Source organism: Clinocottus analis, unplaced genomic scaffold (assembly GCF_023055335.1).
Source record: "Clinocottus analis isolate CAN_PGR_092001 unplaced genomic scaffold, fCliAna1.0.p SCAF_18, whole genome shotgun sequence".
In the NCBI taxonomy this organism is placed as follows: Eukaryota; Metazoa; Chordata; class Actinopteri; order Perciformes; family Cottidae; genus Clinocottus; species Clinocottus analis.
The window spans coordinates 10,635,224-10,657,159 of NW_027175909.1; the positions used below are offsets into that span (position 1 = coordinate 10,635,224).

A 21,936-nucleotide genomic window follows, 5' to 3' on the forward strand; every position below is an offset into this window, starting at 1 on the left:
TGATGGAGGGGTGCATGCACTCGATACACTCACGCACACAAACACACTCTATCCATTAAACAAATGCCCTCTCAGAGGCTCGAACTTTTCACTCTGGCCACACAGAAAAAAGAAAAGGAAAAAACCAAGGCAGGCCTTGACTTGAAGGTTGACTTTTTTTATTTTTAACTTCTCTAAAAGCTCTTACGGAAGCTCATGGCTATAAGCTAATCAATACAGTTGTTGAATCAATGCAGTTGACTGACAGACAAATTGAGTTTGCCAAGGTTTCTTGCACCTATTTTATAGAGCGCTTGGTCTTTATTTAGATTGCTGGATTAAAAGTATCGGTCTATTTATATTTATAGGTGTGATGTGTGTGCACCCGATAATGGCTCTGTTTGCCCTCTCTGAGCACAATTCAGGTTTTTTTTCAAACAGATTTTTAAGTGCTGCAATATTGAAACACAATTAGAGTTCGTTATTCAACCTTTAAGGTAATGCTGTTTAACCCTGCCAGATGAAAAAAAATCATTAGCACACAATTTATGCATGCATTCCTGCTTTTGCTAATGCAATAGCTGGCTCTCTGCCTCCATCTGCCTGAATGTAAACAACGTGTTACAGCTCCTTCATTCTTTTCTTCTTCTGCAGCACGACCAAGTATGGGATTCTCACCTTCCTGCCTCGGTTCTTGTATGAGCAGATCAGACGGGCTGCCAACGCATTCTTCCTGTTCATCGCACTCATGCAGGTACACTCCACCGTAACAACCGGGATGTGCACTGTTGCCGCTGTGTGCTGCTCGCTTTCAGTTTTGACTCTGTGGCTGACACAGGCCTCAGATGACACATCCCGAGGAGTTTGTTTTAAAACTTTCCAGGATTTCCCACAGGCCCAGCTATTTTTGAAATACGGAGTTATGAATAATCGAGAGTTGTTTTCTGGATGTCAAAAGTTAAAATTTGATATATTTCCCACAGAAAGCCAGAAAGAACAGAATACAAGATGAATAAGTGACGTGATTCACGTCCCATGCTTGTATTAATGAACATACGTACATATGTATTATATACAGTTGTCCCTCGTTTATCGCAGGGGATACGTTCCAAAAACAACCCGCGATAGACGAAATCCGCGAAGTAGTCAGCTTTATTTTTTACCATTATTATACATGTTTTAAGGCCGTAAAACCCCTAATCACACACTTTTATATACTTTTCTCAGACAGGCATTAACATTTTCTCACATTTCTCTCTTATTTAAATATTCTCAAAGTTTCGCAGATTTAAGAAATAAGCCCGAACATGTTTAACAAATTTCATTTTAATGATCAATCTACGAGGTCCTCTGACCGCGCCTCTTTGTCCGGGAGCCGTTCCGCTGACTTTTTATCCAGACGTATTCTGTGCTGTACAGGAGACATTGCACGGAGGAGACTGATTGACAAGGTGTACAGTACAGTCCCTCAGCTTAATGAGAGCGCAGAACACAATGCACGTTCATACTGTACACTGTTAAAAAAAAAAGCAACAAAAAAATCTGCAAAATAGCGAGTCCGCGAAAGGTGATATAGCGAGGGACGACTATATTACAAAGGTACTCATTTTATGAATTAAATCTTGCATAATGTCTTTATTAATCATTTCCCTCACAGCATGTCAAGTCCGATCACAACTTTGTGACAGTTTCTAAACTGAAAAAAAAATTTGATCAGAGAAGCTGATCACTTATCCCACTCTGTAGTCACTACTTGATGGGAGGAGAAGACAGATTCTTGTTTTATTGTGTGTGAGACTCATGAAACTGCATTCATCATGCTCACATGGCCCTTTACACCTATCAAAGATTCATTATCCATTCCGCTCATTATACTCCACTGCCTTGTCTAATGTTTTGGACCATCATTGTGGTGGTGCATTATAAGTGCTTTGAACTACTCAACTCACCATCAGCAATGATTTCTGATCGCTGCCTCTCTTGACTCTGACCAGCAAATCCCTGATGTATCGCCTACCGGTCGCTACACCACACTGGTCCCACTCATCTTCATTCTCACAGTGGCTGGTATCAAAGAGATCATAGAGGACTATGTGAGTACCACAGCACCACTTACTGTATGGGGAGAAGGGACTACTTTTAAAATGACAGGAGAGGGGGGCATTATACACCTCACACTTCTTTATCTGTCTCAACAGAAAAGACACAAAGCAGACAACACCGTAAACAAGAAGAAGACAACAGGTACCGCCTGCGTGTCTGTGCTTGTTAATATGCATCAACTGTCTATGCGCTTTTCCACGAGTCTGCTTGTGTCTATTTGTGTGGGTTTTGTTTTCCCTTCATGGCTGAGTGAATGGCTGTTGTCTGTCACTCACTATAGTGCAGGCCCCAGACAAAAAGTTTAGTCCCCATGAATACTGTATGAGTGCTGCTCTATAGGTTGACTGATGGCTGTGTTGTCCTTGTCTCTCAGTGCTGCGGAGTGGAGCCTGGCAGACGATCATATGGAAACAGGTATCAGTATCATCACAGACTCCATCATTGTTACTCTCTCGCTCACCTGTCCCGCGCTTTGCCCGCCTCTTGACCTCATTAGTTTTACAGTTCAGTTTAACAAACTTCATTGGTATGAATGGCATAAAATAATACTATAAGATGGACCATCTTAAAATAAGTAATTTAGCTAATTAACCTTAATCAGTTGCAGCAAAAGCATTCAAATATTGTAGATGTAATATGCAATTAGGCATATATTGCAGTAATAAATTAAAGGTCTTTTTTGTGTGAAATCAATAATTACAATCTCATAGTTTGTGGCTTATTTGATTATTATATGGTTCCATTTGTCTCAGGAGCAACATTTCTGTCTCGGTCTTACCTGAGACGGTTTCCGTGCAGGATTTCTTGTGGCTACACTGTAGTCACCCAGTCTGTGTTTGCTGTGGATCTATCTGTGCTGTGAATCTCTGACAGTAAAATGATACTCTTCCAATTAGTATTGATGTTTTAGGGCCAGATAACAAGGCAGTTGAGGATTTGTCCAATATTCCACATAGGCAGTGCTTGTTAGTTTAATAATTAGATTTCCTGCAGTTCATAAGAACTAGTTAGTATTATGGCATTTGCAGGTAGTTTTTTTTTCGTTCAGTGCATTCCTTGTGTTAAAGTTACTTGAGCAAAATGAACCCTTGGGTTTTTTACAGTAGAATGTATGTTCTTGTACAACACATGCATCACTATTGTCTTAAAATGTGGACTTCTTCCTGAATGTACTCATTAGCTGAGTCCAGCTGTGTACAGCCGTGCTCCAGCAGGTCATTTCAAATCAAACTTGAGTCCTTGTTTTGTGGTGTAGAGCAGGAATGCAGCCCTCTTGTTATTCAGGGTCAGAAAAGGTGAAGGAATTTGTTCCAGATGCCCTGCTGATTCAATAATGTACACATTAAACAAAGGCGGTTACAAGTAGTTTCCCAGAATGCTCCTTTTTATTAGGAAAAGAACTCTGCTGTAAGTGCCACAGGAATTTCCCTCTAGTTTTTGAAAAACATTTTTTTTTTTACCAAAAACTGCAGTTTTTCAAGGCTAAGATTGAATGGCTTTTTCCCCTCTTTTAATCCGTCTCTACATTCTTGTAATCTCTGTGTGTTAATCAGGTCTGTCTGCCTCTGTTGCGGCATAATCCAAAAAGTTATGCAGCTATGCACTGCTGTGCTCACTGTCACTTTGTCTCAAGTCTTCGTCTTTTTCTATTCGCTGCCTCTCGATTGGTCACTTAATAACCTGCCTCTTGTTTCCTCTGTTTGTCTCCCTCCTTTATACTCCCTTTTTACCCTTTACCCTCGTTGCCTTAACGCCCCTCTTTTTATTTCTCCCCACCTTTTTTCTCTTTCTCGCTGTTGCACGGCTGTGTCCTGGCCACAAGGTGGCAGTAGGAGACATAGTGAAGGTGACCAATGGCCAGCACCTTCCAGCTGACATAGTTATTGTGTCTTCCAGGTCAGACTTCAGTGTGTGTGTGTGTGTGTATGAGTGTGCATGTTTGTGTGTGTGAGCGCACTTATGCTTTTGTGTATATTTATCTGTTAATATATGTCTTCTAATTGTTTGTGTGTTAAATTACTCTCTAAGGCTGCAATTAATGATGCATTTTCATTCTGTATCAATTGTTTACTAGTCTTTTGATTTATTTATTTATAACGTAGTAATTCATTCCAATTTGATATTGTGGGAACCTAAAGAACTGTTTAAAAATATATCAAATCATAAACTCAAAGTGTTCAAATTGAAAAAATGTATGAAATCATGGAAAAAAAGTAAATATTCATATTTGATAAGTGGATGTTTGATGATGATTATTAATAAAAAAGAAAAGAAAGACAATTACATAATTGATTATTTGATATTCAAAATGGCCATTGACTGATTTCCTGTGCATTGATGGTTTAACAATTTGAAGCACTGTAAATGTGTCTCTTCTCTCCAGCGAGCCTCAGGCCATGTGTTACACTGAGACCTCCAACCTGGACGGAGAAACCAACCTGAAGATCAGACAGGTAAAACCAAGGAGCGCTCAGTCTGAGAGTTCTCAATGAATGGATTCTGCACTTTGTCCGTGAGGAATTTTACCCCAGTTTTAGTACAAAGTATGTGTTGTTTTTTTTTGTAATTCTTGCAGTTAGGCTGCAAATCGTCATTAATAAAAGATGTACCTATCACAAAGCTCACATTTGCATCCATGTGGTCACACATAAGGCCTGATTAGATTTTATAAAGTTCTTGTTCTCTTTCTATCTCCTACTGTTATTGGTGTTAGACTTGTTTTGTCTTATGAACCTTGCTTTTTAGAAATGTACCGTGTGATAATTGTGGCTTGTCATATTAAACTTTTTCCAGGGTCTCTCGCTCACAGCTGCCTTTCAAACGCTGGAGGATTTGGTTGTGCTGTCTGGTCGCTTGGAGTGTGAAGAACCCAACAGACACCTGTATGACTTCACTGGCACACTGCGGCTGGAGAACCAGAAGTGAGACACAAACGCACACATAGACAGTTATTGATTGACAAAAGCAAGTGTATTGAACGCACTTTTCATTTGTAAGTTAGTAGTATTCAAATAGTATCTTTGTTTGTTATAAGACAACAGGATAAACCTACATAGATATCTATTTAACAATTTTCATCCAGCAAAAAATACATCAAATTAAAAAGACAACTATTCATAATAAAAGCATTTGCATTCTTTATATATTTAAATTGATCAAGAGTTTTTTATGCAGGTTGCCCAAAAGTTGTATGAATCTCATGTTTTGTTTGTCCCTTGCTCTTCTCAGTCCAGCTCCCCTGGGCCCAGACCAGGTCTTGCTGCGCGGCGCACAGCTCAGAAACACGCAGTGGGTTGTTGGAATTGTCGTCTACACTGGCCATGATTCCAAACTGATGCAGGTAAACCCATGGTCTTGTCTGGATACAATATATTGAATATAATTAATTAAACTTAACAAAACTGTCCCATCGTCCAGCATTGTTTTGATGCGAGTATCTTTATGCTGTATTCATTGACTTGTCCACCTGCCAGAATTCCACCAAGGCACCACTGAAGCGCTCTAATGTGGAGCGAGTGACAAACATGCAGATCCTGGTCTTGTTTGGCATCCTGCTGGTCATGGCTCTGATCAGCTCTGTGGGCGCAGCCATCTGGAACGACAAACATACTGAAGAATCCTGCTGGTACCTGTCCAGGGCTGGTGAGAATGCACACACACACACACATACTGCTTTTCCCAACCAGTAACGTCAGTCTCCAACGGTAATGAGGTGGCATTAATACACATTTTAAGGCTCAGTGAATAAGCAAATATTGTGTGTTTGTGTAGGTGACATCTCCACTAACTTTGCGTATAACCTGCTGACGTTCATCATCCTGTACAACAACCTGATCCCCATCAGCCTGCTGGTCACTCTGGAGGTGGTCAAGTTCACACAGGCCCTCTTCATCAACTGGGTATGCTCCGTGCGTGTGCGTGTGTGTGTGTAATGCATTTTTTTCCATGTTTGCATTAGCCCTCTGCAACTAGTCAAATATTTCTGATCCCTTTGCGCTCCTCAGGACATGGAGATGTACTACGCAGAGACAGACACGTCGGCCATGGCTCGAACGTCCAATCTTAATGAGGAGCTAGGCCAGGTCAGTTCCTCGCCCTCCTCAGTGGCTTTATGATGGAAAATAGGAAAAGCCGGGGTTAGCGTTACATACACACTCAATCAATACACAGACGTTAAATGTGCAGTCTTTGCTTACATTACCAATTATCTTTTCCAGGTGAAGTATCTCTTTTCCGACAAGACCGGAACTCTGACCTGCAACATCATGAACTTCAAGAAGTGTACTATTGCGGGAATTACATATGGGTCAGTCATCTCTTTTCTTTCTGTAAATTAATTATTGCCTCTTTGCTCTGCCTGTAAAAGGAGCCACCTTCTAAAAGAAAATTAACTTAGACTGCCACTAAATGTAATGTAGCACTGAGTAACCTTTTTAATCTCTGACTATTAAACACATTCATGTCTTCGACTTCCTTGTAATACTGTGTTGTTATTCTTTCAATTGATTGAACTCTGACAACCTTAAACAAATGAACTAATCAACTCATCAACTGATTGATTCCTTTTCCAATACAACCTCATTCATCACTGCAGACACTTCCCTGATCTTGACTGTGATCGTTCAATGGATGACTTCAGGTCAGTGACCTTCTCCTCTGACCTTCTCATCCGTCTTCCCCTTTCTGATATTCTTTTCTCTATTTCAGGCTGTGTATGTGTTAAAATATTAATCGAATAATCGACAAAAAGTTGAAGATTACTCATCTATTTTAGCCTATCATGCAACATAAATTACCCTTTTTCTTCACAATATTGTATTAACTTCTGCCATAAATCTGTATTCCTTGTCTCACAGCAATCTGCCGTCCAGCAGCAATAGCTCGACAGAGTTTGACGACCCAACTCTCAACCAAAACATCGAGAACCATGTAGGTGTCTCTGATGCTTTTCTCATTTTTCTTTATTTGAAGCAAACCTATTCTGCCCAAAAGTTGACAAGGGATGCTGTTCAACACCAAGTCCTCTCTGTTTGTGTGTATGTGTTTAGCCTACATCGCCGCAGATCTGTGAGTTTCTGACAATGATGGCCGTGTGCCACACCGTGGTCCCAGAGAGAGAGGAGGACCAGCTCATTTACCAGGCCTCTTCTCCAGATGAAGGAGCGCTGGTCAAAGGGGCCAAAGGGCTCGGGTTTGTCTTCACTGCAAGAACCCCGCATTCAGTCATAATTGAAGCTGTGAGTGTGTGAATCTGCGTACTTTACTGCAGGCTTTGCTGCTTTGTAAAAAGTTGGGAGCTGACATTTTGTTGTTGATTTCAGAGAGGAAAAGAGATGAGCTATGAGCTACTAAATGTGCTGGAGTTTTCCAGGTAATACTCCTATTAATATTCTTCTCAGGCAGTAAATAACTGTGTAATATAAAACTGTAGTGCGTTTTGAAACTAAGCCCACTGCTTCCTTTACAGTAACCGCAAGCGCATGTCTGTGGTGGTCAGAACCCCCAACGGGAAGCTACGACTGTACTGCAAAGGAGCGGTATGTTTATCTCATTATGACTGTAATTCAGCTCTCCAAATGCCCTTTAACAGTTTTTAATTTAGCTTATTTTGTTGTTTTGCAGGATAATGTCATTTTTGAGCGTCTGACTGAGGCGTCCCAGTACAAAGAATTAACTAATGCTCATCTGGAACAGTTTGCAACTGAAGGTAAGAGAGGGAAGGGAAGACACAGTTGAGTTTCTCTCTGTTTAAAAGATGCTTGTTTGTCTCACTGGTTTTACTCGGTCCCACCTCAGAGGCATCTTTCCTAAGTTTCCTCCAATCTACCTGCTTCTTAGCGTCCATTCACTCACAGTTATAAACTCAATCTATTCTCCATAATCACCCTGATTGATCATCTTATCCTCCTCCCATCCGTTCAGGTCTGAGGACTCTGTGCTTTGCCTATGTGGACCTGGAGGAAGACGCCTACCAGGAGTGGCTAAAGGAATACAATCGCGTCAGCACTGTGCTCAAAGACCGCGCTCAGAAACTAGAGGAGTGTTATGAACTACTTGAAAAGGTAAACACACCGTCTCTTTCTCTCGAGTGATGTGAGATGTCTGAAAATTAAAGCAGAGACCATGTCACGAAATTCATACTTGTACTAACACACACTTCCTGTTTGCCAGCAGGTGGCAGAGTGGCTCCATTGATTCCCACACTGCAATAAAACACAATGTGCTTCATTACTCATCGTGTTTGTAAACTGCAGATTGTAGAGACAGACGCTGCTCCTTCTTAAAGGGATGACGTTGTGGACATCTTGTATTGGTCAGAAATATGGCACTGACTGGGGAATAAGTGAACAAAATAATACAGAGATTTCAGACAAACAGATATTCACAAGAGAGTTAAACTAATATGTGGGCAAACTAAGGATTTAAAGTAGAGAGTCAAGGTGGGAAATAAGTGAAGAGGAAAAAAAGAGGAAGCAGTTGCAGGAGGGGAGCTCAGACTGGGAGACCACATGGGTAATTACCTTCACCAGTGTGCCAAAAGCCCCATAAAACTGGAGTCAACAACACAGTAGTGTTAACTTGTGTGTCCGTGCGAGTGTTTGTGTGTGCGTCTGAGTGTGTCTAATGAGGGTACACATGCATTTAAATGCTGAACAAATTAAAGCAAGGGGGGGGGGGAAAGGTAATGGGTTACTTTTTGGCACGAACACTGAGAGTTGGTACAAAGGTCTAAAATGAGATGCTGCACCAACCCAACTGAACTTGCTGGCATTGTTCTCATCCTCTAACGAGATAGGGATGATGTTTTCTGGAGTGAAAGAGCTCTCACACACAGTCTGGGGATGTTTTAACCGACATTCCTTTTTTAATCTCACTGTCTTTTTTTTAATGTTATTTCTGTTCCGCCAACAGAACTTACTTCTGTTGGGTGCCACAGCCATAGAGGACCGTCTGCAGGCCGGCGTGCCAGAGACCATCGCCACTCTGATGAGGGCCGACATCAAGATCTGGGTCCTCACTGGAGACAAGCAGGAGACTGCCATCAACATAGGTAAGAGAGAAGAAACCTTTTACATAAACATAGTCCTAGGAAGAGACTTCAAGTTGTGCCCCAAGCAGCTGTGGGAGTGCTTTTAGTGCAGTTTGTGCCAGTGATGAAGACAAATCCAGCGCTGGTGTGGAAGTCCCCTTGTCTCTAGAGTTAATTGAATGATGGCGAGAAGAATAGTAGTCATTGTGTGTGTGCCATTAACTGCCAGACAATTCTCAAATCTCTAGATGCCAGTGGTACGCAGGGTGGAAGGGACTCAAAGATGCACTGGACGTTTGTGGCAGATTTCCACAAAACAACACTTATAAATAAGATCTACATTTAGTTTATACGTTTGGAGTCTCTCTGAGACAGTACTGCGCACATTGTATTTATATTTCACACACCTAACTATGCATACCACGACTACAATAGAGATATGATGATGGCCAGAGGCTGATGGAGGAGAATGGAGTCAGATAGCTGTGTGAGAGAGTGGAGCAGGATTTCGCAAATCCAGTTGTACATGAGACAAGGTTTCCCCCTGTGTTTTGGATTTGAGTACATCTAATCTCTCGCCCATCCCCCATTCTCCCCCATCCACTATCTGTTTCTGTTTCTCAGGTTACTCCTGTCGTCTGGTGACACACGGCATGTCCCTCATCATTGTCAACGAGGACTCTCTGGACGTGAGTAGACCCTCCTCTTCCTCCTGCCGACCTCATTGAGTCACGTCTGTGTACACTATGTACAGTATTTTGTGTGTGTGTGTGTGTTTATATAAAGAAGGGAGGGGGTTAAGTGTTGGGGTCTTAAGCAGGTTACTGTGGGAACTAGGGTGTGGTCCACAGCCAGATTGGTGGGTGGGGCTCTTTGTGTGCTCACAGGTGCAGGTAATTAAAGTCTCTGGTGTCCCTTTTGGAGAAAGGGATGAAAAGAGACAAGTTGTGAACTATCACTTCTTTCCCTCTCTTTATTCCCCCCTCCTTCCGTCTCTTTCACAACGTTCGCATACAGTAGCTGCCTTTTTAACGATCACACAGTATTCTCACACTATTTGTGTGTCTTTAGCCAACCTGTGTCTAGCTAAAGGCCAGCGGGGTCACAGACTGTATGTACAAGTACATATGTGCCTGTGGCTATTTTTAAAGTGAGATCAGAGATCTCTAAATTAGATTTCAACCCTAGTTAAGTGTTCTTCGCGTTCGGGTTTCATGTGTGACTGCTTAACCTAAATGCTTGATCACTGTCATGTGTCTTTGTGTCTGTCTCTGGTTCACTCACTCTCTGACTCCCACATGTGTGCCGACACTCAAACACTTGCATACACACTCACCGTGTGTTCACTTTTATAGAATTTGTTTATATGTGAGACTGAGGAGATTGTGGCTCCATAAAGTTTAACTGTCGGAACTGTGTGTTGTGTGTATTTGTAAATGTGTGTTTGTGTGTGAAGGACAAAGAGGCATTTTATTAGTCTATAGCATGATCAGCAGTGCATACCTGTGCATGTTTAACATTGCATCCAACTGGAATCTTGGGTAGAATATTTTAATGTTGGTCATCATTTAAATTGAATTGCACAACTTCACACCTATAATAGTTTTCTTTCCTGTATTACGCCAACTTCAAGCAAAGGAAATAGTCGTCATTTTACGGTAACATGCATCAAAGTGGTGTCTGGCTGTTTGAAAGACAGCCAGCGTGAAAGGCTTCTTCAGACGCTGAATAAAGTGAGCTAGACGGGGTGAACATTTAATGCAGGAGAATTGTCAATGTGATTAGTACAAGAGGGTGAAAGCTAATAGAGTTAGCACTGTAAGTGGATCATTTTTAACACAGTTTGGAAAATGTTGTTACTGGTCTGTCTTCCATGTTTTATCATCAGAGCTGCCAGGGTCATAAAACTGATGTATAGGCCTGGAAATTGTTTAGAATACACATCATTTGGGCTAAAATTAGTTTGAACATGAAAATCCCCAAATATGTATCATGTTTTCTGAGGGTCTGGTGCCTCTGGTTGCTCAGGCGTTGCTTCCCCTTGTCACTCATAGAAGAGAGATGTGCTTTAAAGCACATTTTTCAGTGGCCAAATGTTGGCATGACAATTTCTGGGTCTGTCACATGATGCCATCTGGCCTAAAAGAGGGGGTTTCCCATTTTTAACATTTTTGTTTTAGGTGAATCAATGGCTTAACAGGCCTACCTATCTTAAACTGCTTAAAGTGAAATGGGTGTACACATTCTGGAGATGTTTTTAAACTGTGGGAAGCCAGTGTCACGTACTGTAGTGTTCCAGTAAGTGGTTCAAAGTCTGATTGCTGTCGGGTTGGAGGATGAAACATTTGGTTTCAACAGGTGATTTCATTTTTATTGCCCCGCCGTTATTGCTGATACATATTTGAAATTCTTGTGTCTAAGCTTTAATTGCAGGCAAAGGGAATGTTATGCCTATCTTCCTTGGGAAATTCTTCTACAAGGATTGCACATGGACTTAGATAGATCCAATAGCACATTAGACAAGAGGTTTTTGTTTCATAAAGGCTGAACATTTTTGCACCAACACGTTAGAAAAGTGAACTTTTGTAAACCCTTTCATTAAAAATGTTTCCAAGCTGGAAAAAAAGGGTTGTTCTACAGCTGAATGACTTTTAATGAGGCGGGATGTGTTGTTTCAGTGAAGAATTTAGGCCATTGCTGAGAGCAAATACACATTTTTCAGACAAATCTTTCAATCATCAGGAGTTTAATGAAAGTGAAATACCACTAGAACTAAGGAAAAAGTCACATGTAAGCTGTTTCTCTGATAATGACACGAATGACTGGACTTTTACTATGATGAGAGCTATTCCTAACCTGATTTTGCGTAGTGGAGTTTTCGAACGTTCCCATGCCATATGCAGTTTAATAGACGTCATTTAACAGCAACTCAAAACAACTTGATGCAGTAGGGAATCTATTTTTCAGCTGGAAATATCAAGCTTACACTCTGCTGATGTGTCCTTGAGCAAGTTTTGGAATTTGAACCTCAGGCTTATCACTCATGGGATTCTTTAGTAAAATAGTTGTACAGACGGATGCATTTCTTTATGGCACAGAGAGACAGCTGGTTGACATGAAACATAAACCATGGGTCATGCGTGGAATTTCCTGCTTCGGAGCCAGTTGCATTTTGTAGCACGCTTTCAAGTGGACAAACATGAGATGGAATAAACCACATGACAAAGCGACTCCTTTACATTCACGCCCCTTTACAATAATGTCCCACAGATAATCGGATATTTCAGATCAGATATTAAATATCCTCTCCCTTAAACAACATTGATTTATAGTTGGAGATAGAGCTGTCGGAGAAGGAACATCCTGTCATCGCGTGTAAAGTGGCATACTTGTGTTTGCGCGTGGTGTCACAGTCATGCCTGTCAATCAGGACAACTTCAGAGAGCTCTCGTTGTGTCTGGTGTTCGGTGCAGATAAAAGCAACACTGTCTTCAGTCCGTCACTTATCTCACACTTAAAATAGCTTGTGTCGGCTCAGCTTCTTTGTGCTTGTTGGCCCGTTTGAAATTGTAACTTGCATGTGAGCGAAAACAGAAGCTGCTTATCAAAATCTCACCTCGAGGTTGACCTCTTGACCCCATTTAAAAGACTTTGTCCCCAATTTTCACTCTCGATCGCACCCTTTTTTTCTTTTATCAATGTGAAGGCTGATCTGTGAGGTTGATCTTGCGTTTGCCAGTCTCAACAGCACATGCCCCCTCGCCCCCCAACACCCACCAAGGCCATTCTCCGCTCCATGTCTTCTTCACACTCCTACCTCCACATCTGTCAGCACCCTCTCGATATGCATAGGAAGCAACTACACAGGAAAAATGAATGTGTGTTAAAGGGACGGTCAGAGGAAGAGCATGAACAAACAACAAAATATGCGTGTTTATCTTGGTGGAAGCGCAGAAGTGTGTTTGTGAATAAAGCCGAGGAGTGTTTATTGTACTTCATGTATGAGACAGACAATCTGGATAGAGAAGGGAAGGGAGAAACGAATGGTACTGAGGCATGTGAGGACGATGAGTGACTTGTAATGCGATCTCCTTTTGGTGCTCCTCCTCCCATCAAAACAAACCCTGTGAGCAATGCCTCCTGGGTAAACGGTTTGCGACCACTGAAGCTGTGACGAGTGCCATCTGTCACCTTCGGATCACATGCCACACACAGACCGACACAAATCTTTGCCGTGTCTTTTTCTGTTTAGTCAATACTGAAGGACACACGAGCATGAGAATGTGAAGTCTCTGCCTCCCGTATCAGTCTCTAAATCTGTCCCGCACTCTTTCAGTTTACTCAAGATGCAGTGGCACGTGATCACCCAGATCTGCTTGATATTTCTGAATATACATTACATCTAACTTTCCCACAATCCCCGCTTGCTGTCACGCTGCCCGCAGTACAACTCTAAAACAAACATCTCTCTTCTGCTCATTAATCATCTTAATTCACACACGCACTCACATTTTGCGCCTCAACTTACATGCTTTATTATTTTGTTGGCTTCCCACTGTGTGTGTGTGGGGCGGGGGGGGGGGGGGGGGGGTGTCTCAGGAAGAAGAGGATGTGGGTGTTTGTACAGATGCGCAGTCCGATAATTAAACGGTATATTAAATCTCAGTGGTGGTGACAGAATCTGCACTTCAGATATGAATGAGCATGTCTCTCTTCGCCTTCTTTTCACTCTACCTCTCTCTATCTATCTCTCTCCCTCCCTCTCTGTTAATCTCCATTTTCTTTGTACCTTTTCCTTTTTGTCTTGCTTAGTGCTGTTTTTGAAAATTATACTATTTTTTGCCATGTACATTTATCATGATGGAACTAGCAATTAAGCTCTCTTTGAATGGAGAGGGGGGCCTGGAACGGATCAACATTTGGCTTTCCCCTTGCTCATTGTGTGCATTTATTTATATATATATATATATATATGTGGATTTATATTTGTGTGTGTGTGTGTTTGTGTTTGTGCTTGCGCATTTCATGGTAAAGCCTGCAATAAGAGAAAGTGACCTGTGATATCTCAAATCGGCTTCATGCCCTTCCCATATAGTGGTCCAAATATAAACCTGATAAAATTCCATGCAGAAGGGCCTGTGAACATGGTTGTGTGTGTGTGCCTGCGTGTGCACATGCATGTGTTTCCGGCCTCTTGGAGCTCAGATGCGTATGAAAAATAAACATTGAGTTTGGAAGATAAAACTGCTCGCTAATGCGATCTGTCATAATGCAATTGGTGCAATCAAAGAATTTCTCCTCTACGGTCTCCAGAAATAGCGGATAATTTACCGTGAGAATGTGTAAAGTTACATATTAATGGATGTTTCTTTGATTTCTCTTTGAGAAATTGTTTAAAGATCATAGTGGACCTTTTAGTGAGCTGTTTCTTTTCATGTTGAGACGCCGTTCTTTCTCATGAGGATACAGTTGGGTCTGGACTTGCTGTACTTTGGAAAACGCTTGTCTGTTAGCTTTCAAAGCTAACTAGCGGTTGTACCTTTAGTTACCTTTTTTAAATCCTCTACAGCTCCATGCAGACTTAGACCCGGTTATTATTCCGGGTTATCTTAGCCGCCACTAAAGCTTGGACTAGACTTGCTGTCACAAGCCACCGTGTTATATTACGACCTCGCTGACTGGTGAACTGCCTGCATTCACTTGAGGATTAAACCGTGTGTGTGATCCTCTGTTTTTGCGCCTTTCTTAAGATGTGAAAATGACATGGGTTCACACTATTGTCAACTTCAGACGCAACTAAGCCGTTGTTGTTATTATTATAACAGCTCTCTAAATGGGAGCCCCGTGCAGAAAATGGGAAAGACTTAAAGCATCAACACCCACATATGAGTCATGTGCAGTGTTTTTATACAATGATTCTTTCACTTGCGTGCTGTTTACTCTGCATTGTGCTGCTGAAGCTTTTTGTGTCCATTACTCTGAGGAGGTGAGGACAAGCAGAGGAAAGGAGATTTTGGCAGATTCTCATCTCTCACACATGCATGACAAGTACACATACACACAACCCCTGTGCACGACATCTACACGTACACACAACCCTTGTGCATGACATATACAACCCGTTTTACTCTGTAAAAACACATGCACATCACACATGGACACTTTGAGCTTCAGGACTCTGACAACCTGTAATCTCTTTTAATCCCTTCATTATGTTTTTGTTTTCCTTCTCCCTGTTTGGGGAAAAAGGTGAATGCAAACAGGAATTCCGGCATACAAAGAAAAACACACAGCCTCAGGCTGAGAAAACAAGAGCCCGGATTTTTTTTCGGGAAGAGGAGGGACACTTGTGTGCGCGGCGATTTGGCAGGGAGAAGAGAGGCTGCATTGTTCTTATGATTGTGTTGCATACATACATGTGAGCGTGTGTGTGCGCTTGCTGTGTTGTCTCTCGCACATGCTGACTGGTGGACAGAGGTCATTTCTCTGCGGGTCACTGGACTCTCTCGGGTCTGACGGCCGCCAATAACCCGCCGTGAGAGAGACAGTGCAGATTCTTAGCGACGCCAACATTTTAAAATGTTTGTGCACTTTTGTGTCTCGGGTTTGGTATTTTTGATCTGATTGCCATGTGTTTAGTTGGATTGCTGCTGTTTCCACAAACAGTTCATGTCATGGGGCGTTTCATTTTGCGTCATTTCTTGTTTATTATTTATATAAGCTGAATTCCACATGGTCAACTAACAAAAGCGGAAAGACCGTTTGTGAGCGGATGCTACAGTATTGGACAGCACTAAATGGATAAAACATTTGCTTAATGTTAGAGGCATTTTAATAGGCCTTAACCTGAACTCACCTGGTGATCTCCTTATTGTAAAGAGCTCTTACAAACATCAAGGCAGAGCTGGGACTGTTAAATCCTAATCTGATCCGTACTGATCTTGCAGTAAAACATCTTACAAGATCCTCCTTTATTCATAACATCCATCCTTTCAACGATCCTGGAAGAACTGTTTCTCCCAAAAAGTATTTGTCTGGTGAAAAGGGTTTTTATTGGAGCCCTTTATCTTTCAAAGAATTCTTGAGAAAGCTTTCTTCAAAAAAGCAAGCAAATGGTTCTGGGTAGAACCTCAGCCCTTCAGGAAGAACCCTTTTGAATCCTTTATTTCTAAGAGGAAGTTTGATTAATTATAAGAAAGTTAAAGTTGTTCCTTTTTTTATTTGTAAATCTGGTTGGATTATTATTATCAGCAGAACTTCTATACAGATCAACCACTCAAAGCAAATATGATACACGTGGAACCATTTTAATGCTCTGTGACTTTGGGATCCCATGGAAATCATGATTTCAGTCAGTGGAAATGGTAAAACTCAGGTGTGTGTGTGTCTGCGTGTGCGTGGTTGCTTGTAGCGTGCCTGCTCCTCCACATGGAATTCATTACAACTCCATGGGATGTTTATTTTCTCCATTAATCCCTGTTCCTCTATTATCAAGAGCTCCATCAAAATTGCCCCCAAACTACTGGCCTGCAGGCAATTTGGCATTTACACAGACGCACACACGCATACATACTTACTCTTTGCTATTATATATGAATGTTTTTTTACCCGGCCACCACAATAATCCATCTTTTTCTACCTATATTCCTCTAGTTGTGCGTGTCTCCTGCATATTTCCTCCCACTGCGGCGTTTTGCTGCTTTGTGAAGTAAAGATTTTTTTAATTTTGAAACCATGAGCCAACTTGCCCCGAGGACCTTGTAACGTCAGCGTGTTGTCATGATGTCTACAACAACTGTGAACTTTATATTGGCATTCCTAATTGTTTAGTGTACACACAAGCAAATTCTTTCCCCAGATGATGGCTGCCCAAGAAACCAAGAACATATGTCTTCCATTTGCTGCCAGTGGTTTTGACCTTTTTAACAAATTGTCTGTGTGTTTTGATGCATGTGATTTGTATTTTCACCAGTTTGAAAGGCCACATGTCCCCAAAAACACAACCTGAAAACGTGCTCACTTGTAGAGTCATTTTCAGGGTGAGATTTAGAGCTATGTTTAGTTAGGGGGAAAGATTAGGTTTTAAGATTGTCTGTCTGGAATTAATGGTGAGGTTTGGGGTTAGAGGTTAGGGTTTCACATCACTATGAGCACTAGTGTGTTAGTGTGTATGTTGTAAACTTGAACCAACTGGAGAAGAGATTTTGGAGATAAAGGCTTGTCAGTTAAAGCATGTTAATGATGTGTGAAACTGTCTCACTGGTCTCTGAAGCTTAGTTTTTGGAGGAAATGGGGATTTACCGTCAATCTTCCTTTTTTTTATTTTTATTTTTTTTTAAGGATTTAAGAAAAACTCAAACCGTCCTCATTGTGTGTTCGCAGGCTACCCGTGCCACTCTGACAGCTCACTGTTCATCCCTGGGCGACTCTCTGAGGAAGGAAAATGAGCTGGCGCTGATCATTGATGGTCAGACGCTGAAATATGCTCTGTCTTTCGAGCTCCGCCAGGCCTTCCTTGACTTGGCGTTGTCCTGCAAGGCTGTCATCTGCTGCCGGTAGGGAACACACACACACACACACACACACACACACACACACACACACTCACACTCACACACACACTTTGGTTTATTGCACAGGTCTAGAAAAGTTTGGCCAAAAATATTGAATTTCCAGTGCTTTTTCTTGGCTTTCTTGCTTAAATGTTCTTCAAAATGACAAAAACATTAAATCCAAATGTGTCATTGGTGCCTATTTTTTTGAATTGATGAAACAATTGATATAGAAAAGTTAACAATATTGTTGTTTATGATGGAATTTAATTATTTGGAATTATCGGAGAATGAAAAGTCCAGTGTGGTCTTCCCTTGTTAGTAATATGTGGACCACGCATGGTCATCCTCAGGTAAAGGTGGGGGTGTGAGCTTTCATGAAATGTTAGACGTCATCTAAGTAATTAATCGTGATGACAGTCTAAAGCTCAAACTGACCCTTTTAAATGAGATAAGGTAAAAAGCAACTTCAGGGACTTTTCAAGAAAAAAATCCATTGCATCTCACCATATACTCTGCAATGTGCACGACAGAGAGGGTGCAGGTGCCAGCGTTTATACCTTTTTGTACATGTTGTAAGGGTTGCACAGTCAGCAAATGAGCATGAATGATAAAAGCACCGCAGGAGAAATGTAATAAGCTACGCTGCATGGAAATGTCACAGCCGTGACTCATTTACTGGTGGCTCCCCAAGAACGGGCACCAACACATACGCACACTGCCATAATACACTTCCATTCATACAAAGTGCACTCTGTTCATAGAATGTTTACTGCGTGCTCCCTTTTTTGGTCATGTTCGTCTTAGCACCAGCTGTGATGTTTAACAAAAGAGTTTCCACTCGTCTTTTGTGTGTGTGTGTGATCGTTCGTGTTTATATGTGTGTGCAGCCGGGAGGGAAGTAATTGACTCTCCCTTCCATATCCAGGCCATATCCGGACTCAGGTCTCACAGGCCTTGCAAACAGCCTCCAGCTTCCTCCCCTCTATCCTTCACTTCGTCCTTCTCTCTGTGTACTTCTCTGTTTAGGGATGGATATCAAACATCAGACGTCTGATTCATAGTTGGTTCCTGATTTAATTCAAAATGTTGCCAGTTTTAGAACGCGTGCAAAAAAATCAAAAGTCAGGTATTTGGAAGTGCAGTGGCGTTTTGATAAAAAGCCTTTATTATTTCCATTGCTTGTTTATAACAAGTTGTCATCAGGATGCTTCTGCTCCTCTATGTGCAAGTACCTGAGGTTTTCTCTTTTCAACACGTTGGAAGGTTTCAATCCTTTTCCTTCAGGAGCACCGGCATTACTTTTGTTGAGTGCGTCCCAAAATGTACCCCTTGAGCAAAACACTGTATTTGGGAATTTTCCAATTTTTAGATGATGATTCATCCTTAAGTACAGGTACTTGTGTTGACACCATGTTTTAACATTTGAGTCAATATGGCTTTTCTTGTAGAAAGAAACGTGTTTCTATTCATAAAAGGAAAAAAATCTGGATCAAATCTTGACGAGTAGATATTTGTATTTTGTACAGTAGGTCAATGTTTCCTAAGCATTTTGTTGCTCAGATTCTTTGATCTGAATAATTATTAGAGGCCCAATGAGATAAAAACAATGCACAGGAAAAAAAAAATAAGATAACAGAAAGGTTCCATCTGCCTTGGGAGGTCCCGACCCGCATTTTGGGAAGCACTGCTGTAGGTGATTCCTGTTGTGAGTGTGGCAAAATACTTTTTAATAAGGTGCTTGTACATAATGAGCTAAAGCTTTGACTTTTAAGACATCCAAGTATCTCACCAACTGTATGTGTGCGATGTATTACAGTGAGGGAATGTGTGTGTGTGTGTGTGTGTGTGTGTGTGTGTGTGTGTGTGTGTGTGTGTGTGTGTGTGTGTGTGTGTGTGTGTGTGTGTGTGTGTGTGTGTGTGTGTGTGTTGGGTGCACTCGTACGCATGGCTTCCTGACTTCACTGTGCGTTTGTTTATAGGAGGACTTAGGGGCTGCTTATTTTCTGCTCAGCTCCACCGTGAAGAGCGCTGGGAGCCTTTCATCTCTCCAATGCCACTTTATAGAATCCCAGACACTGTTGGCAGTGAGCAGAGGGAAGGTCGAGTGAGACGGAGAGATTTGTGGTTAGAGGCCAAGAGACGCACACAAAGAGCAGAAGTTGATCCCATCCTTCTGCATCGACTACAGAGGCCAAAGACACTCTGAGGATTTCCCCTGTGGGGTGTGGGGTGGAGGCCGGGGGTGTGTTAGCGCCCGCGTGTGTGTTTGTGCATGTGTGTAAATTTGTGTGTGTTTTTGCACATGCCCGTGGATGAATACTAAGCAGACCACCCAGATTTCAGTTTGACCGGGACATGATCCTTTTTACATATTCATAGATGATGGACCGTCCTGAGGACCTGTGGCCTCCAGGCGTGCGTGTGTGTCCGCGCAAGTGTGTGTGCGTGTGAAGGGTCATTAATCTGCTCATAATTTCAATTTGTCCTCATTATGTGCTGTTGCTGCTGCACATAATTTGATTTTGTAATGTCATTATCTGAACACTGACGAACATGGTGGGGATTTGAAGACCTTAGAGACACACACACACACACACATTATTTTTAGTTAATGTATATATGACTCCTCCTTTTTCTAGTAACAGTTTGAAGTATTGCCCACACAGAAGCTCGGTGTTGAAACTCAAATTACCGTCACCTAATACATCACTGAGGCTCAGGTAATTTCTATCAGCAGGGAAATTGAATGTAAATATTTAAAATCTGGATTTGGGTTAATCTCTAGTGATGCAGCCAATAGGCAAGCCGCCTACTGTACATCCATGATGATGTCTAAATGAGTTTATGCTAAATAACGACCCATTCAATACAAAACACAAATATCTTAAGGTACTGTCAAATGATTTATTTCATGCTCCACGCAAACCACTGCAGTTGTAAGTCCTGCACTGTGGAAAATATACGTTACTTTGGTATACAAATGTCATCCCAGTCCCAGTCTTAGTTTTCTCCCATGTCTTCTCCTTTGTAGATGCATTTGTTTTCACAGTGCAGGTTGCGGATAGTACAAGCCTTGTTATAGCTGACAAATTCCCAGATATAGCTCTCAAAAACTAAATTCTTCTGCAAAACTCCCTCATCTGAGGAAGACCACGTGAATCTATTTCCAGCTATTATTTCCCTGGCAGACGCTGGAAGAAATTAGGGATCGTAAAGTCTCTTTAGCAAAGCCAACCGGAAAACCAAAACAACCGGAATCGGTTGGAGCTGTTTTCTCATTTGTCGGTGTGTGTAACACATGGCCCCATAAAATGAGGAATAAAATCCCACAATAGTTCAGCAAATGCTCCATAACACCTCACTATTGTCTCTGGGTGGCGCCGAGGGAAACATCTGTAATCGAGCCTCCCTCGGTCCTTCATTGTCGGTGAAGAAACAGAACCGGTTATGGACAGGAGGATCAGTGACACGGGTCAAGAGGGTGGAGTACCACTGGAACCTCCCTGAATACACAGACACACACACGCACGCACGCACGCACGCACACTCTGGGGCACACTCGGATCTATTCAGACGTGCATAAACACACATCGCCGTAAGCACACACACACACACACTCACACACGCATATATAAACACATCAAACCTGAGCTACCCAGAGTCTTATTAGAGGAACAGTGAATCATTGTTTCCTAATTCCTGGTGAAAAGCAGTTAACAGAGCCCTGGCCTGCAGTGTGTGGGTGTGTGTGTTTCTGCCAGCCTCTTTCTTCCCACTCTTCAGTTTTTCAGGCTTTATTCTTCTTTTCTAATTGCTAGCATCCTAGTTGATTTTATTTTGCCCTCTATTTCTTGTTTTCTTTCTTTCTCACAGATAGAAAGAAAACATGTCCCCACCTCCACAACCAACCAACCAACCATGTCCATTTTTTCCTCTTCTTTTTGTTTCTGTAGAGTTTCTCCACTGCAGAAGTCTGAGATTGTGGATATGGTGAAGAAACACGTGAAGGCCATCACGCTGGCGATCGGCGACGGTGCTAACGATGTGGGCATGATTCAGACGGCCCACGTCGGAGTGGGGATCAGCGGCAACGAGGGCATGCAGGCCACCAACTCTTCCGACTACTCCATAGCACAGGTGGGATGCAGACGGAGCACAGAGACATGCAGAAGACAGTCGTTCATGCTTGGTCAGGGTCATGCAGATATGTTACAACCTTTCTATGAACGTGGATAATGGATTCATGCCTGGTTGTCCACCGTGCTCAAG

General features: G+C 42.0%; 1 protein-coding gene across 5 annotated transcripts in view; it reads left to right on the top strand.

The window, feature by feature from the left end:
- atp8a2 (ATPase phospholipid transporting 8A2) overlaps window positions 1–21,936 on the top strand; it is a 48,502-nt gene that overhangs the window by 11,667 nt on the left and 14,899 nt on the right. For all 5 annotated transcript variants that reach the window (XM_068581980.1, XM_068581981.1, XM_068581982.1 and 2 more), the window contains 23 exons: window positions 634–733; window positions 1,974–2,072; window positions 2,178–2,223; window positions 2,456–2,496; window positions 3,905–3,978; window positions 4,466–4,535; window positions 4,876–5,003; window positions 5,311–5,422; window positions 5,556–5,724; window positions 5,854–5,981; window positions 6,087–6,164; window positions 6,300–6,388; window positions 6,677–6,721; window positions 6,939–7,011; window positions 7,131–7,319; window positions 7,404–7,453; window positions 7,550–7,619; window positions 7,705–7,789; window positions 8,005–8,144; window positions 8,995–9,133; window positions 9,737–9,801; window positions 17,495–17,667; window positions 21,621–21,804. In XM_068581980.1, coding sequence (XP_068438081.1) covers window positions 634–733; window positions 1,974–2,072; window positions 2,178–2,223; window positions 2,456–2,496; window positions 3,905–3,978; window positions 4,466–4,535; window positions 4,876–5,003; window positions 5,311–5,422; window positions 5,556–5,724; window positions 5,854–5,981; window positions 6,087–6,164; window positions 6,300–6,388; window positions 6,677–6,721; window positions 6,939–7,011; window positions 7,131–7,319; window positions 7,404–7,453; window positions 7,550–7,619; window positions 7,705–7,789; window positions 8,005–8,144; window positions 8,995–9,133; window positions 9,737–9,801; window positions 17,495–17,667; window positions 21,621–21,804 — 2,347 coding nt within the window. The remainder of the gene's footprint in view (window positions 1–633; window positions 734–1,973; window positions 2,073–2,177; window positions 2,224–2,455; window positions 2,497–3,904; window positions 3,979–4,465; window positions 4,536–4,875; window positions 5,004–5,310; window positions 5,423–5,555; window positions 5,725–5,853; window positions 5,982–6,086; window positions 6,165–6,299; window positions 6,389–6,676; window positions 6,722–6,938; window positions 7,012–7,130; window positions 7,320–7,403; window positions 7,454–7,549; window positions 7,620–7,704; window positions 7,790–8,004; window positions 8,145–8,994; window positions 9,134–9,736; window positions 9,802–17,494; window positions 17,668–21,620; window positions 21,805–21,936) is intronic.